General features: G+C 41.8%; 1 protein-coding gene across 1 annotated transcript; it reads left to right on the top strand.

The window, feature by feature from the left end:
• Window positions 1–1009: 1009 nt before the first annotated feature.
• Window positions 1010–16636, top strand: tent4a (terminal nucleotidyltransferase 4A). Its single transcript, XM_078268580.1, has 13 exons — window positions 1010–2067; window positions 5470–5593; window positions 6974–7020; window positions 7119–7239; window positions 8231–8338; window positions 9707–9835; window positions 10456–10669; window positions 12490–12616; window positions 12705–12808; window positions 13328–13509; window positions 14039–14197; window positions 14435–14608; window positions 16058–16636. The coding sequence occupies exons 1-13, from the start codon at window positions 1247–1249 to the stop codon at window positions 16232–16234; spliced, it is 2487 nt and encodes an 828-aa protein (XP_078124706.1). The 5' UTR covers window positions 1010–1246; the 3' UTR covers window positions 16235–16636.
• Window positions 16637–17640: the final 1004 nt, after the last annotated feature.

The following is a 17640-nucleotide window of genomic DNA, read 5'->3' as shown; positions in this document are numbered from 1 at the left end:
TGAGTAGCAGGGGTTGGGGGCAGGCATTATGCAAGACACTCACTCTCTCGTCCTCTCTTTTACATGCATACACATCCCAGAAGGTGGTGGTTATTCCTTATCCAGCCTGTCTCCGCTCCATCCTAGAGCTTAATGGGCTGGGAGATGGTTGTTACTCGGGCAGGGTGGCATACAGAGTCTGGGATGATCAACACCATCTACTGTGTATTGCCCCTTGACAATGAGCATTTTGATTCATGGGCTGCAGAGTACATCTGAAATGCTCCATTTGCACTTAGACAGTAAACCCCTCTGTGTGTTACCCTGTGGAATGCAGTTTTCTGCTCTTTGTATGTATGTGAGCAGCATTTCAAGGGCCAGAGGTTGTGATTATGGGCCCCAGCTGTATTTCAGATGCCAGCTGACAACACACTGTGGTCTCCCTCTCTGGCTAATGTTTATGTAAATTGTATTTTTTGAAGAGTGATGTTTTTTTATATTTCAATAGATTTTTTTTAGACATTCAAATTAATTGTTAACATTGGGCGATTTTATGTCAGAGCTTTCCTAAACAGAAGCACATGAAGTTGTGATCCCTGCCTGGCTTACTAGGACAGACAGATTCCCTTTGAATCACAAACTATTAATGTCCCCCAAATCCACAGCTTTGCTTTGCATGTAGTATGGATATGTTATGTGCCAATATTTAAAAATAGCTATCTGAGGCTGACAGTCATTGATGGGGGATGCCCTATGAACCCACCCTCCCGTTCCCCCACCCATTGGTGATGGCCGGGGGATATAATGTATAAGGACCTCTGGGTTCCAGGTCCTGCTTCAAGAGCCACTGGATCACAAGATCCTTATTCATTGCTGACGATTTACCGTGGACTCCGTTACTTGTTGTTCAATTAAATATTTATTAAAGTAAAATTAAAATATATATGCTGTGCAATTCATCAAACGGCCGGAGTGATAAAGAAGTGGGCGGATGGGGGGCGCAGTCATCGTTAAAGAAACCCCTCGTAGAGCGCATGCGCATGGATTTGAAGAGATAGAATACGCCATATTGAATTCCCGTAGGAAACTGCTAGCGGTGTAAAGGGGCCACTTTATCTATGGTCCTGATTCGGTTTCATGTTTAAATAATTATCTTCTTCGCAACCCCGGACAGAGCAGCGACATTTGAACGGCCCAGGTAGTGGCGCAGATTCACAACGGGCTCGCTAGTGATACTTGTAGAGGGGTTACCAGAGAAAGAAGTTGAATGGATCCGAGGGTAGCTTGGATTCAGCCCGAACAGAAAGGACCTGCGAACGCCTTATGGATGCACGTCTGGGAGACCTCTCAGGGAGTACGGACACTCTCCGCTCAGCACCAGCTTCACAATCAAAACCACAACCAGTGCGTGAATTATGCTGCGTTGGATGTTTTAAAAAATGTGGCGACCGCGGTGGCATCGAGCAAGAGCATTTGCAGCAGCACCGGGAACGTTACTGCCAGTTTAAGCAGCGGCAGCAGCCATCACAGCATCATGAACGGCACTACTAGTATTAACGGCGCTGCGATTTCCTCGCTCGGGATAGCGCTGTCCAACGGGAACGTGTGTAACTCCTTCGCCACGACAAACGCCGCTGAACCAGGTAAGGGTAGACCCCTGCCCCAGAAGACGGGATCTGTCTCTTCGTCCTCCTCACAGGAATCCGGGGCGGACAGCCCCCCTTCCAGCTGCTCACTTGAGAGGACTATGGGTAGCAATGTAACGGGCAACATTAATAAAAACGTCGGGGGTGCCAATCTGCTATTTAGCGTGAGGGACAGCATGGACAATAATGTCAACCTCTATCACAGTCGTCTGTTACAGGAGCACCCGGCTTTTAATTTACCGCAGGTTTGCGTGAGGCGCCATCAGGTTCACCCCTCTGTACCTGTAATTCACACACACAATCACCATCCAGGCCGAAGGAAAAGTGACAACAAAGCAAGCACTTATGGGATGAACTACTTGCTTTCAAACTGCACTAATGGCAATTATGCGAGCACTTGGACGCCCTGGAAGACAAGGAAGTACAACCCTGGGGTCCTCGGGTGAGTGAACACTATTACTGCTGTAGGATTAAAAGGCTAACGTTAACATTTGCTGTTTGTTTTCACGTTAATGGTTAAAAGACGTTGTTACATCTTGCGCAATGACGTGTGTCAAGTATTATGGTAACGTTTGAACGTGATGTAGCTAGCTATTTTCAACGCTATCCACGACAGTATACCCAGCATTGCAGTTTAAACTGGAGTTGGGCTGTTTGCTGGATAGCTAAAAGCCACCGATAGACAGCGATGGTTGGCTACAACAAGACCGGAAGTGCTCTGATTTCGTCTGCTGAAGTTTGAACTGGGCCGCTAAAAAAATACAAATATACAACACAACAAACCATTGTGAAAAACGATTAAAATACGTGCATTGTGTGAACTTGATTTAGAAGTGGTTTTTCGATGGGTAATTTATTTAGGTTTTGACCGGATATGTGCTTTTTAGTGTTTGTCAGCCTGATGAGCCTAACTTAACGTTAGCTAACGGTTGTTCCCTTTTGTGTCCACATTAAAGTTAGGAAACTAGCTATTTAAAAACAAAACGAATACACTTCTCCCGTCAAAATTATGCCGAATTAAAAAGTAGAGTTTAAACTCTTAATAGCAAACTGAAATAATTATAAAATACTTGAACCTGGCCTGGTCTTAGCTAACGTTGTTGGATAACACTTAACGTGTGTAATGGGTGAAGTTAACTGAGCTGTTGATTCATCCCCGGGAAATCCCAATTTTTTTTAATTGCTTGATCATAAAAGTTCCGTTGATCAGTCTGCTTAGAGTGAGAGTATAATTAAACTGTGGGTTTAAAGGAGGAGCCTTGGTATTGTATGTTTTAGTAGTTCCCACTGCATTAAACTAAATGAAGAAGTTAAACGTCTTCCCAAGTTATTCTGGGTGCAGTCACAGTTAGCTGTCTTTTTTTCCTTCAGGGTGACATAACAGATAGGGTGGGACTTAAATGTACATATAAGTACCATTGCCAAAATCTTCCAAAGTAATAAATAACAATTTCTATGAACACAGTTTGAATACAGCTTAAGTGGACTATATATATATTTTTTAGTGTAATCTCTAACTTTGTTTTCTGTTTGGTATTCATGCATGATTTGTGGGGGTTGTATAAAAATGCATGACGCCTACATTGTTGTAGTGAGAGCTGTGTAACTGAAATATATTAAGATTTTTTTTTAAAACATTTTAACAGTAGGTATTTTGCTCTGCCAGAAGCCTTTATCCATAAGAATTGACTAAAGAACTTCCAGATGTGTTGCAGGACCGTGTGATATTTGTAATGGCTGGTTGCACCCATCTGGGAATTTTCTGTACAAGGAATCGGTGTTGTTCATGACAGCACGTCCACATGCTTGATGTTTAGTTCCCTAATAGCCCACATCCTAAATGAACTGAACATTTAAGTTGTTAATTGATATTTTCTCTTGCAAATAGTGAATGAATAACAAGTGAATTTGTGTTTGTACAAGTTTTGGCTTGTGCACTGATAAGTCTTGCAGTAGTTTGCCTTCAGGGGTACCCTTTGAAGTCCCACATAGAGGGATTTGCACTTCAAATTGAAAATGCTATTAATTGTGTAGTTATGCTGCATTGATATTGGGATGATCAGAGATAAGGTTAAAAGAAACTGTGGTAGTGTGGTCATATACAACACCATTGATTACTTGGAACACTTGGCCCTAAAGTTGTTGAAGAGGTGATGTTTGACTAGTTTGTCAGGGATGGCAGTTCTTATTTTGACTGTGGGGGGGCTAACAATAACCATGCCCTCTGTCAGCGGTGGACTATTGCCATGGATATGCACTGGCTTGCTGGCAGAGTTTTTATCAAAGAGTGGGCACATGGGCTGACTGTATTTCCTCCAGGGCTCTGGTAATTGATTGTGACAGTCTCCCTGTTCTGTATTTCACACTGACATCATGGCATGCATTCCTAGAAAAATGAATGGCCACAGGGTTGAACAGGGTTCCACTCTTCAGAGGCATGTGACTAGTCAGAAATCTTTACATTATGTGCGTTCCTCTGTTGGGGGGGAAAAAAAACAAAACCATCCATATCCGCAATAACGATAAAGCCAGGGACATCAGGCACACTCTGGCTGATATGACCCTCAGTGTTTTAATAAACCCGCATCAAATTATTCTAAAAACCTCCATATGCGTGTGTTGTTGTACCCGTTTCTTGGCGAGGAACAAATGTTCTCACTGAAAGTAAGATTAGAAAACGTATAGGCTACAAAGTCTCCCTCCCTTTTTTATCACGACCTCATGGTTTCACAGAGTTGTGATTTTAAAATAACAATTCAATAGAAAAGTAAATGTAGTCATTAATACACAGAGTAATTAGTTTTTTATGGATTTCCCATTTTCAATTTACAGTTACTAAGATGTAACCCCCTGGGGCCGACAATGTCGTATACGACAGCAAACTACACGTTGTGTCATATTCAATATCTCCTAGAGCTGGGACGATATGCTTTTTCCCCGATTTTGATTATTTCACGATACATAAGAGACTTTTATTAATTCCACCCTGGGGAAATTCCTTAGGTACCGATGGGTGCCGATTAAATTTGTATTGAGATTTTCATTTATTGCAGTTCTAGAAGTATTGCGATTCCATAGTATTGTGATTTTCTATTCCTTCCTTAACAAAAACAAAAGTTGAATAATACACTTCTAGAGATATCACGAGGCATTTCTAAAAACCTAATTGTTTTCTAAAAAGAATGCACATCACAAGTCAGTCAGTCAATCTGACATGTATTTCATTTGTAAAGAAGTACGTAACATGTATTTTCTGCTTTCCGTCTGCTTTGCTGGAAACGGATATGATGTAGTCGCCGTCAGCGGTAATGTATAAACAGGAAATATTGAGGTGACGTTGGAAACAAAAATGTAAATCGCGATTCTGGGGAAAAGAATCGATAAAAAAAAAATCACAATACTTAGGATTTTGCTATTGTGCTATGCACCTTGTGCTTTTTGGTAATCAGGTCTGAAGTAAAGTAGAAGCTAACCAAACGGAACTCCATGATCATTTTTTAGTCGAACATACTATGCTGTTCCTTTGCTTCCCCGGCTCTGGATTGATTGCAGTTAACCAGCACAGAGATAAGAAGGTAGCATATCGTGGGCCATCTGGAGAGTGTTTTTAAATTCCAAAATGTAAGCCAAAAATGGTGTATGTGTAAGTAAAAATTTTTTTAGAAGATATTCTCATTTTGATTGTTAGTCGTATAGAAGTTTGCAATAAGAAATGTGAAATACTCCAAAGCAGAAGAGAGAGTTCCGCCTCATCTACAGGGCCTTCTTTCATACTGGTCTGTGTGGAGCATGACTGTTGTAGCTGTGAGAATAACCCTTATCTGTCATCCTCATCTCTGTCCAGACTCCACGAGGAGGTGATGGACTTCTACAACTTCATGTCTCCTCGGCCCGAGGAAGCCGCTATGAGGAAGGAGGTGGTGGACCGGATAGAGAGGATCATCAAGGAGCTGTGGCCCACTGCAGATGTAAGATACACACACACACATGCCGCTGTTTAATTTGGATGGATTTCCCCCTTTCAGATTCTTAATATCTTAGCGAGCACTCTCTCAAATCATGCAGTCCAGTCTTGGAGGAGGAATTATTGGTACACAGACGAACGCTTTCTTGATATGCTGTGTTTTAATTTTTTTATTTTTTTTTTAAAGGTGAGGCAGTGTTTTTACAGTAGCCGGCTAACTTAGCTTAGCGCAAAGACTGGAAACAGGGTAAACAACTAGCCCGGCGTTGTCCAAGCGTATCCGGCCACCAAAGTCACTAATTAACGTGTGGTGTCTCATTGTTTAAACCGTACAAAAACCAAATTGTATAGATGACAACTTGCCATTATGTACCAGACTATTTCTTGGTCAGGAGCAATAACTTCCCGGAGTCTCTACTGGTTGCGTGGCAACTGGTACTGGGCCAAGAATTAGTTTGGCACACAATGTCATACATAGGAATATTTCTTAACATTTTTAAATTGAGCTGCTATAATCAAATATAGTAAAAGTCGTTGTGACACATTTGTGGGAGGTCCCGCAAAACTGACACCCGACCAACACTGTATTCTGCCATTTTTCTATTTGTTAGCAATGGGGCTTTTACTTTGTAAGCTAACCGGCAAGTGCATTATCATGATGCTGAATGATGTTTCCGTAGAGGAAAAGACCAGGCCACAAAGTTGAAGTTACAAAAAGTAATACAAAAATTATATTTTTGAAGTGCACTCACTTTCTCTGTGCAAAAGTAGTGATGGAGGATCCTGCTTCTGGTTGAGTAGTGCAGCGACGTAGGGTTGACGTAATGTCCCTCTCATTGCTTAATCATGTAAAACACGCACAGTTGTGATTTGTTGGCTGCCAGTCTTCCCCTCTCTTCCACTGTGAGCCCGACTGTCATGGAAATGGATCAAGCCCCTGATTTGTACCAGCCTCCCTTTTCATTTTAACCTATCAATCCCGGCCTGTCTTTGTGCTATTGCCTTGTCGTATTTACCAGACGGAAAGGGAAAGAACTCTACTCTGCTTTCTTTGGAGAGCTTTCGCTTGCAGCCCCCAAACACCGCATTTTCTTTCCTTCTAGCTTTTGTATACTTAATTTGGCAGCTTACTCCGCTTGTCAGCGTTTACTGTCCCTGAAGTGGCACAGGGAAATACCTAGTTCCTTTTAGTTTGCAAACATTGGAGTTGGATTTGTTAATCATCAAGACAAATGAGCTGTTGTACGATACAGGATCTGTACTGTCAAAAGTGTGTGTGTGTGTGTGTGTGTGTGTGTGTGTGTGTGTGTGTTCGTGTGTGTTCGTTCTACACAACACTAATTTTCGTCAAAGTTTTCATATTTCTTCAACATTGCTTTTTCAGGTCCAGATATTTGGCAGCTTCAGCACAGGGCTGTACCTTCCAACAAGGTAAGACCATAGTATTTAAGAAAGGGGAAAAAACAACTCAAACTGATGTGTTTTGCTGGCCGGCATTTTAACGTTCGGCCTATTTTTTTTGTCTTCAGTGACATTGACCTGGTGGTGTTTGGGAAGTGGGAGCGCCCGCCACTGCAAGACCTGGAACAAGCTCTTCGCAAGCATAACGTGGCAGAACCGTTCTCCATTAAAGTGCTGGACAAGGCTACAGTAAGTAACTTTCTGTCTTCATATTGAGTCCCTAAATAAAGCCATACTGGTTTGCAGCAACAGATATCCATCAAACCCACATTGACACATCTTATCACACGTATTTGATAATAAAAAATAAAAAAAAGACCATTTAAAATTCCATGTACACTGGTGCAATGATTAATGATTTGGCACATAAAATAGTTTGACTGTTAATTTCCCAAAGGTTTAATTCTTCATAAGTATTAAGAATATTACAGCCACAGTAAGTGGGCAACCAATTGTAACAAACCTAGCCAAATGAAAATTTGGCAGCACTTATTACATTCCTAGAAAAGTTGTTCTGGACTTCAAATGGTCAGTTTGATGTACAAAGCTTTGGCTCTCATATCCATGAGAATGTGAGGGGCGGGGGAAGGAACCACTCAATTAGTGCCTTCCATCTGTTTGTGTGATAGGTGGTGCCCACTGCCAGTTGTGTGTTTTATGTTTCCTGTTAAACTGTAAATATACAGTGTATTGTTTATGCCCATTATAATATTACAATAGCAGTGAATACTTTGTCAGCTCTAGTCCACCTAAAATTAAAACTGGTCATCAACTACTCTGCCTCAGGTCAGTGATACTCCACTGTTTTCTTTTGTAGTTCTTCTTTATTGTTTTGGAGTTCAAATACAATTTTGCAGCTAAAAATGCATATTGTGCCTCAAGGCCATTTAATGTGGATCCCCACTCTGGTGGAAGTGTTTATAGCTAACAAAGTGGTATGGTAGCATGCACTGTCATCCTGTGGCGTGTGCACATAAACAGGCTGTCCACTGCAAGCTACAATGCTGTCTTGACTGACATGATAATAAGTAGTTAATGGCAGGATTTTTCATTTTTGAATTCATTCCGTCTAAAAGGCTGTCAGTTGTCAGTCGCCCCCCCCCTCCTCCTCACATAGTGACTAAGCTGATGACTTGACTGTAATGTTTGCTTATACTCTGTCACATTTTTCTCCCTTCAGGTGCCAATCATCAAGCTGACAGACCAGGAGACCGAGGTGAAGGTGGACATCAGTTTCAATGTGGAGACTGGAGTCAGGGCGGCAAGCTTCATTAAAGATTATGTTAAGGTGAGATGTACTCTATATATAATGACGCAAAGATATCCATGTGCACCTTTTGCTACTGCATTTTAAAACCAGATAGGGATTGTGAATTGAAGTCTTCGTGGACTAAATGAAATCCGGCCACAACGCACAATACAAGCAATACTTAGATATGGAGGAGGAGAGCTGGAAAAGGTTATGTAGACGTATATAAAAACCACCAGAGGAGTCACATAATTACCGTTTTACAGCGGGGTCTAAATACAGAACTTTGGATATTCCCTCTGTGAATCGGGCGAGCCAGCAGTTTAAAGCACGACACTTTACTTCACTCCAATCTTGCATTGGCACATCTCATTTCCAAAGTGGAGCTGGAACGGACCCCAGCAACCGTGCTCAGTATAATGGCCACTTAACTCAAACTGAGTCTGTGTGTTGCTGAAAACCTTGTTGCCAAATGTACTCAGCAGAGGTGAAATCCACCCCATGGCTCGGACAAGATTCCTGCTAAAGGTGGATCTCTGCCTGCTTTAGTTACGGTTGTAGTAGAATGCAGGAGAGGAATTCCAGGTGCTGATGTTCAGCTGAAATCTGACTTTTTCCCCTTTTGTTGTTGTTGATTTTTGTATTATGGGACTCTGGGAAAACGTGTCGGAGCTTGAAAGCCGGCTGCTGACAACCACACTTAGCATCAATCCAGGGATAGTTGATGTTGAATGATGAATGCGTGGGTGAGACCAGACTCCAGTGAAAAGGTCACCTCGAAGCCAATCCTCATACTGTATGTCAGATTCCCATGCAGCCACTTGGAGCAGCGTAGCGCCCAGTCTTGTTCTCACTTCTTAAAAGCATATTTAAACAGTCTAACCAAGTCCTGCTGCTCCACTGGCACAGATATGCACACACATACTGCCAGGAGGTCATGCTTTCCTTTTCAATTGGAAAATGAACATATTTGTAATTCCCATTCCCAGGCCTTCTGGGGTTTCAGCACATTATCAAGTCACAGGCTCTTGGAAGCCTCGTTGAACACCTTTTTTTTTTTAAAAAAAGGTTTGACCCAGTTGGAAAATTGAGTATTTATGTGGTAAGTGAGAGGGCTATCATTCATACATAGCATTGATTACAAATTATGATTAGTCAACTGCCTCAACTTAAAGCTTGGGGAGGCAGTTTCTGCCGTTGTTTTTAAAGGTTTACCTCTTGCAGCTTTAATTAAAATAAACAAGATTGAACCAGTGTGGTTTCAGCAATAACCGCGGCATCAGCAGGGGTTTTTCACTGGTTTGGCACAGTATGCATTAGTCACAGTTACTGCGGAAACATAACTAATGTATAAAACTGTTTACCTGAATCAACCATTCTCACGCCTATCTCTTCTTCCACTTTCAGATGTATCCAGTGCTGCCTTACCTGATCTTTGTACTGAAGCAGTTTCTGCTGCAGAGAGATCTAAACGAAGTCTTCACTGGGGGAATCAGCTCTTACAGCCTCATCCTCATGGTCATCAGCTTCCTACAGGTACATTGAGATGCAGATACACACCCCGAAAAAAGACGTGTTGTAATATGAGCAGAAAGTAGCTCTAGTACAGGATGTGGTAGCAGTTGCACATTGGGAGAAATTTCAGAGGTAGTAGCAGTGCTAATAATGGCGACAGTAGCAGTATATTAGCCATAGTGTGTCTTAAAGGTCCCATATCATGCTCGTTTTCAGGTTCAAACTTGTATTTTGGTATTCTACTAAAACACGTTAACATGCTTTAATGGAAAATCTGTCTGAATATACCAGTATCTGAAATGCTCCATTTTAGCACCTGTCTCTTTAAGCCCAGTCTGCTCTGATTGGTCAGTGTTTCCAGGTCTTCCACACATGCACTCTCTGCATCTCTGTCATTTCAGCTGAGGAATGACTAATGACACTATAGGGAAATCTCACTTTTTACAATATGGGGCCTTTAAGGTAGTAATACCAATACTGATAGTTGAAGCAATAAGAGGATTCATAGTGGAATTAGTAGTAGTAAACGGCTTCCCACATATCCAGTGTTGGGCACAGACATCTATGGTAATCTTGACTAATGCATAGTAATACTTGTTTTAAATACATACTAATCCAGTCTTTCTGTGCTTGCTCTTCAGCTCCATCCTCGTATCGATGCCCGAAACCCCAATGAGAATTTGGGCATTTTGCTGATCGAGTTTTTTGAGTTATACGGCCGCCATTTCAACTACTTGAAAACAGGGATTCGCATCAAAAATGGAGGCGCATACATAGCCAAAGAGGAGATCATGAAGGCCATGATAAATGGATACAGACCATCCATGCTCTGCATAGAGGACCCACTGCTCCCAGGTGTGTGTGTGTGTGTGTGTGTGTGTGTGTGTGTGTGTGTGTGTGTGTGTGTGTGTGTGTGTGTGTGTGTGTGTGTGTGTGTGTGTGTGTGTGTGTGTGTGTGTGTGTGTGTGTGTGTGTGTGTGTGTGTGTGTGTGTGTGTGTGTTGCTGACTCCAAGAATAAAATACCTCTGCAAATTTCAAACAGACAAGCATCAATCATAGAAGTCAGTCAGTATGAGGTTGTTAGTGAACTGATTAACCAGTGAAATGAGGCTGGACATGTCATTTTAAACAGCAGAACATGGCAAATGTCAGCTTAAAGTCACGTATGTGTAGGATTTGAAAATTTCTCATTTTGGTGACATCTGGTGGTAGTTTCAAGAGCGACACGGTGACATACAGCAATTTGACACAGTAATGGAGCTAAAAGCAACACAGACTGCACCAATTTTCACCAGGATTATTTTATGTATATATATATATATATATGGGCTGTCAAACGATTCATTTTTTTAATCGCCAAATTTCTATAGTTAATCACGTGTTTTATCACATGAATAGAATTGTATTTATTTTGCATTTCAGAACTGTTTTTAAGTACATATTAACAATGGAAAGCCATTCTTACCAGTGTATCATAATTTGGAATCAAATGAATGCAAAGAAAGTTACTTTATGAACTTGACTTTAAGATTTGTAGTTGTTTATTATTTATTTACGGTAAACAAAAGAAAAATGTGTGAATCTGTCATTATTGCACAATTCCTCCAAGTACCTAACCTAACTGAGATGTAACACTAACTTTGCTTATACAGTACAAACAAAATGGTCCAAAAACCAGATGCCACAGCAGGACATTTGTAACCTTTACATTTTTCTAATAAGGAATGTAACAATTCTCCTGGACAGAAAAGGGGGTGGACAATGTCCCAAATGACAAGAACGGTAAAAAAAAAAACGATACAAACAACACAGTCCTAAAACCGTATGCTGATATACATAGTCAATATAGTGTTTAGTAACTCCTAAATAATGTTGATTACTCACTGACGTCCAGTGATCACCGGTTAATGAGACAGCGTTTGCACTCTGCAGCAGTTCTAGTTGGGCTGCTTTCTCCATGGAGTACAGGCTGTGTATGTGTGAAACTACTGTCACCCTCGACAACTTTTTAAAAGTAAACTTTCCGTTCAGAATCTTATTAGCATCCATTTCTGCGTCTCGCGCTCGCCATCCACTCAAAACGTAACGTTAGCCTACTACTCTTTGGCATAGCTCTTTGGCCGGCTCGCAAGCCCAAACAAGTGTGTGCGGCGTGTCTGTTGTTTTGTTTCCGGTCTAGCTAGATCTGGTGTGGTGTTGTAGTTTTTCTAATGTTACTAGTTGTTGCAACAGCATGTGAAAAAAACTACAAAGTTTGCTAGGCCAAAAAGAACGTTAATCTCAGGATAAAAAAAATTGACGCCGTTAAAATGGGTTTGCGTTAACACCGCTAATAACGCATTTAACTGACACTATATATATATATATATATATATATATATATATATATATATATATATATATATATATATATATATATATATATATATATATATATATATATATATATATATATATATGTATATATATATATATATATATATATATATATATATATATATATATATATAGAATAAAAAGTTGTGGTGCTAACAGAAATTGCAAATCTCTATGTATGAGCATATAATATTCCACAGCAAAGGAAGAGTTAGTTCAGAGTTTGGGCCCATCTTATTTCTCTTTACCCTTTTAATATGTACTATTGTATTGTCGTGTTTGTCTTTACTCCATGTAGGTAATGATGTGGGGAGGGGTTCCTATGGTGCCATGCATGTCAAGCAGGTGTTTGACTATGCCTACACTGTCCTGAGTCACGCCGTGTCCCCGCTTGCACGGTCGTATCCCAACAAAGACTCTGAAAGGTTAGTATTCGATCCACTCAGCAGCACCAAAGATATCCTGGATATAGGTGGTGCTCTTTTAAACCCCTTCTCTCTCTCTTTCCCGCAGCACCATGGGCAGGATAATTAGGTTGACCCAGGAAGTGATCGACTACAGGGAATGGATCATCAAGAAGTGGGGGGGCAGGGATCTGGCGCGAACTGACAGCAGAGGTACGGTTCCTCTGACTTTAATATACAATTCTACAGTAATGAAGAAATAACTGCTTGTGCTTATCGTGATAATGTCTTTAAACTAAGACGGTATGAGGTCTTAGTTTGTGCAGACCTCTATCCAATTTCACCTCTGTATATTCTATATTATCTGATTATGCAATTGACATCCAACATAATGCAGTAATACCGCCACCCACTTGGTACAAAAACATGAAGCATATCCTATTTTATTCCCTCCAACCCATCTAAAGGAAGCACACCCAATTTGCATCTAATTTAATTGTAGTATTTAAAAGTAGTGTTTATTCTAGTAAGTGGAAAATGTGTTATTAAACAGATTTGTTTGCATCAGATAAATTAAACCTAATTGAACAGCTCCAGATATTATGGGATAACATTTGAGAGTTCAATAGTCTACTGAAAAAGTACACTATTTTTAATGTATACATAATAAAAGTCCACTTGGCATATCATGTAGAATTTGTGAGTCCCTGAACCTTTCATTTGTTTTGGTAGTTTCACCTCCCAAGGAGCCAGTGTCGGAGCAGGAGCCTTGCACGCTCGGTGGTGGTGTCGGATCGGAGGAGCAGCAAAGGGACTCTGTGTCGCCCCACAGCGCAGACTCCCCCATGTCCATCTCCAGCCCCCAGCAGCACTCTTCAGCCTCCTCTGTCTCCTCACTGTCTGGATCAGACAACGTAAGAAAATGCATACACACAGGCAGGATAAGCAGATGAAGCGCACACTGATAAAGCACTTTGTGGGTTTTGTAAGTAAGAGTTTACACTCAAAGATGGGAGATAGAAGAAAGATTTGTAGTAGAAGTAAATTCTGACATAGTTAAGAGTCAATTAACATAACGGCTACTCCTGTTGAATGTGGACAGCATGAAATGCAGTCGACACTAACTGGTATGAAACGCCCATGACAAACTGGTAAATTGCTGCAGACCTCTACCCAATTTCACCTCTGTGAATGATATATTATCTGGCACAACTACAGTTTGTTTGCGATTATGCAATTGACATCCAACATAATGCAGTAATACCTCCACCCACTTGGTACAACATGAAGCATATCCTATTTTATTCTCTCCAACCCATCTAAAGGAAGCACACCCAATTTGCATCTGATTTAATTGTAGTATGTAAATGGGAAACATACAGTAGCTACAAGTGACATGCTCAACCTTGCTCATTGTTTTCCCCTTTTTGTGTCATTTGCCAGGACTCTGATTCAACACTGCCCTGTCACGTCCCTCCGCCTGCCCTGCCACAATACCCATCTTTCCCGCATCTGGGCCTAGCTTTGCCACCAGGCCTCAACATGGGCACCGGCAAGCCCTGCATGGGAGGACACCATCTCCTCTTGCCTCCAGGCTCACAGGTAGGCACACAGCATTAGGGATTACACTGCAGTTTAGATAATGTATGGAAATTAGGAAGTGATGGTTAACATTTGGATCAGGAGTTAAGGGGCTATATATAGAATATCAGACCAAATAGCTCTAAGAGCAAGGGTGTTTTTGGACCCAGACATGTACAGCATTTGATTAAATCAAGAACAACTGGATATTGTTGCTCTTTCCTGTTACTTAACTTATTGTCCCTTTCGTCCTCCCAGGCTCGCGTCTCACTGCCCGGTGGTCTAGCAATGCACTCCATACCTGGCAGACAGGTGTGTATAGACACCGGGCTCCCCCCCTTCTTCCACATGCCCCCCCCAGCCCATGCTCATGCCCCTGCCCCCTCCAGCCCCCAGCCTCCGCCCAGCCCCCACTCCAGCCACACACACAAGGTAGGCGCCGGATGCCACAAACACACTCAAACGCACTGCACTGTCGAGGCAAACTTGCCACACACACTCTGTTTATCTCATATTTTCTGTTTCTCTTCCACAGTTTCTCTTCCAAGTGTGTGATTTCTCTACCCTGGAAATCCAGAATTCTCGCGAGAGCACAATTAGAATTTGCTCAGCGAGTCACTCTGGCGTTGAGTAATGATGCTCATTAACTATGCCCTTGTAGCCGTGCTGCACCGATCACATCGGTGTATCTGATATTGGCCGGCCAGAGGAGAGCTAAACAAATTACGACAGTTTAATCTACCAGTTACTGTAGCTCCGCTGGTAGCTAAGCGTATGGGGCTCTGGATACGTCACCCCGTGTATTGTTGTGATTGGTCGTAGTGTTATCCAATTGCGTGCAGTGAGATTTTCAAATGCATGCTTGGTGCCGCCCCTCGAGTTTGGCCATTTTCATTACTCAATGCCCGACACTTAATCTTTCGGATTTGGGTCTGGATTTCCAGGCTACGATTTCTCTCTCTGACATTGCCATTTGTAGTCCATAACTATCGCTGCTTCTCTGTGGCCTGATGTTCCAACATCTGATGTGTACCTGTTGCTATGAGAAATGTCATAAAGAGGGACTTTTTAGTTCTCACAGCCTACTGGCTTATTAAAGGAATAGTTAGATTTTTTTTTTTTTGGGAAAGATGCTTAGGCAAGGCAGCGTTATTTGTATAGCACATTTCAGCAACAATGCAATTCAACGTGCTTTACATAAAACATTAAAGAACAGTAAGAGAATATAAAAACAGCTAAAATAGAATGAGACCGGTATGAAATAAAAGAATATAAGTTAAATTGCTGTGTAAGAAATGAACAATTACTCAATAAAAGGCAGCGTCAACCAGAAAAGTCTTCAACCTTGGTTTGAAAGAACTGAGAGTTGCAGCAGACCTGCAGCTTTCTGGGAGTTTGTTCCAGATATGTGGTGCATTAAAAACTGAACGCTGATTCTCTGATATTTAGTTCGGACTCTGAGGACAGAAAGCAGACGACCTGAGAGGTCTGGATGGTTCATAATGTAGCAGCAGATCAGACATGTATTTTTGGCCCTAAACCATTCAGTTCTTTATAAACCAACAGTAGTATTTTAAAATCAACTCTTTGAGAGACATGAAGCCAATGTAAAGACCTCAGAGGAAGGCTTATTCCCTTTGATGCAAAGAGTTAGATGAGAAGATTGATACCACTCATATTTGTACGTTAATTATGAAGCCACAGCCTGCGGGGAATTAGCTTAGCTTGACATTTACACTGAAAGCAGGAGGAAACATCTAGCCTGGCCTTTTTGCTTGGTTGGTTATTTTCCCTTTTTGGTGCATCATCAGTAAAGTAATTAGAAGTTTGTTTATATATCTTCTCTCTCACACTCTCTCTATTCTTTCCACCCCTCTCCAGAACGGAGCCAAGTTCAACGTGAAGGGCTTCCACAACCCGCCGCTGGTCAGCAACCCTGTTCTGGCTAACCGCGGACACACGCACACCCACACGCACACACACACGCACACACAGTATCACCGCAACACTTGGCGACGCAGAAAGAGGGACAGCCTACCGGTTAGCCTCAGCAGATAGAAACCACTCCCCTTCCCCGACTTTTGCTCCCTCTCCTCTCTGGTTGCAAAAGCCCTGGCTCTTCGCTCGTCTCAAAGGAGGATGGACAGGCAGGCAGAGGACCAGAGACCAGCAGTTTTCACTCTGGGGCTGCCGCCACATGGAGCAACAGCCCTCAGCTCGGCATCTTCTTCCTACTATCTCTACCTTTTCATTTCTGCATGACTTTTGTCGCAGTTTTCTTTTTTAGTTTTCAGTATTATGTTGATTTCAGTATTTCCCCCCCAATCTTTGTTTCAGGTCTGTTCCTGTATTATTTTTTGTTGGACTTGGTGGCGCCACCAAGTTAACTTGACCTCGTGTTGACCGTTGCAGCCAAGCTGCCTGTGGTTCAGTGTAATTATTATCATTAATTTTTTTTTACAGTTTATACACTTAAAAACAAACGGTTTCATTTTGTGCAATAATGTTATTTTTCTTTTTTGGAACTAAAGTAAATGGTTATTTAATTTGTGTGTGTGTGTGTGTGTATATGTAAAGGCATTTTTATACAGTTGTTTTATTTTTGTAGAGTTTTAAAATTTTGTTTACAAAACCTTTCCCCAGGCAGCATCTCTGGAATGTGTGTGTGTGTTCCTCAGTTGTTGTTTCGGTGTGGGCGTGTGTGCGCCAGTCTGTCATCAGGTTGAGATGGACCCCAGTTCAAAAGCCCCCCCTCTCTCATTCTCTTCATCTCTTCCCTCTGTACTTGTGTTCTGTTTGAGAAAGAGAAGCAGGAACAGAAAGGGGTTACGAAAGCTCTTATCTTGATATTCCTTCCATTTTTTTCCTTCATCTGTCCTGCGATAATGGGCGAGGTTAACATGGAATTCCTCCTGGTAGTTTTGTTGCTCAGTCCAGTTAGTCTTAAGGCTTCTTGAAGGGAAGTGGGGGGGAATGGAAATTGCACCCTGGGATATCCTGAGAAACGAGAGGATGTAATTCTGTTTGGGCCTAGAAGAGGTAGCTCCCGAGCAGATGGAGCTTTAGCAGTGCGACCTCGAGATTGTGTGTGTGTGTGTGTGTGTGTGTGTGTGTAATGTGTATATCTCCGTATGTGTGTGTGTGTGTCCCTCTTATGGGACTGTACTGTTGCCATATTGCGTCGGTCTGGGGAAGGCTGGTAGTGGCCTGCTAGTTTTCTCTCCACTGGAGGAGATTTTTTTTTTAAAAGAAAAGCTTCCAGACAGTGCAGAATGTTGGCCTAAAAAGGCCTGTTCTGTTAGACATATATGCTAGTGTGTTTTGTGCTCGTCTCTTTTTATTACATGTCATAGGAGGGTTTGGGCCAAGAAGGCAACAGCGTGTCTGACTTGAATTTGAAGATCAAAGATTAGGGTGAGAGGGCAGAAAGCCACTGATTCCAGGTTCAGAGAAATCCTCAGTCT

The sequence above is a fragment of the Sander vitreus genome, chromosome 14, assembly GCF_031162955.1.
Source record: "Sander vitreus isolate 19-12246 chromosome 14, sanVit1, whole genome shotgun sequence".
Lineage (NCBI taxonomy): Eukaryota > Metazoa > Chordata > Actinopteri > Perciformes > Percidae > Sander > Sander vitreus.
The sequence above is the reverse complement of the archived record's forward strand: the minus strand, read 5'-3'. Positions and strand labels throughout refer to the sequence as shown.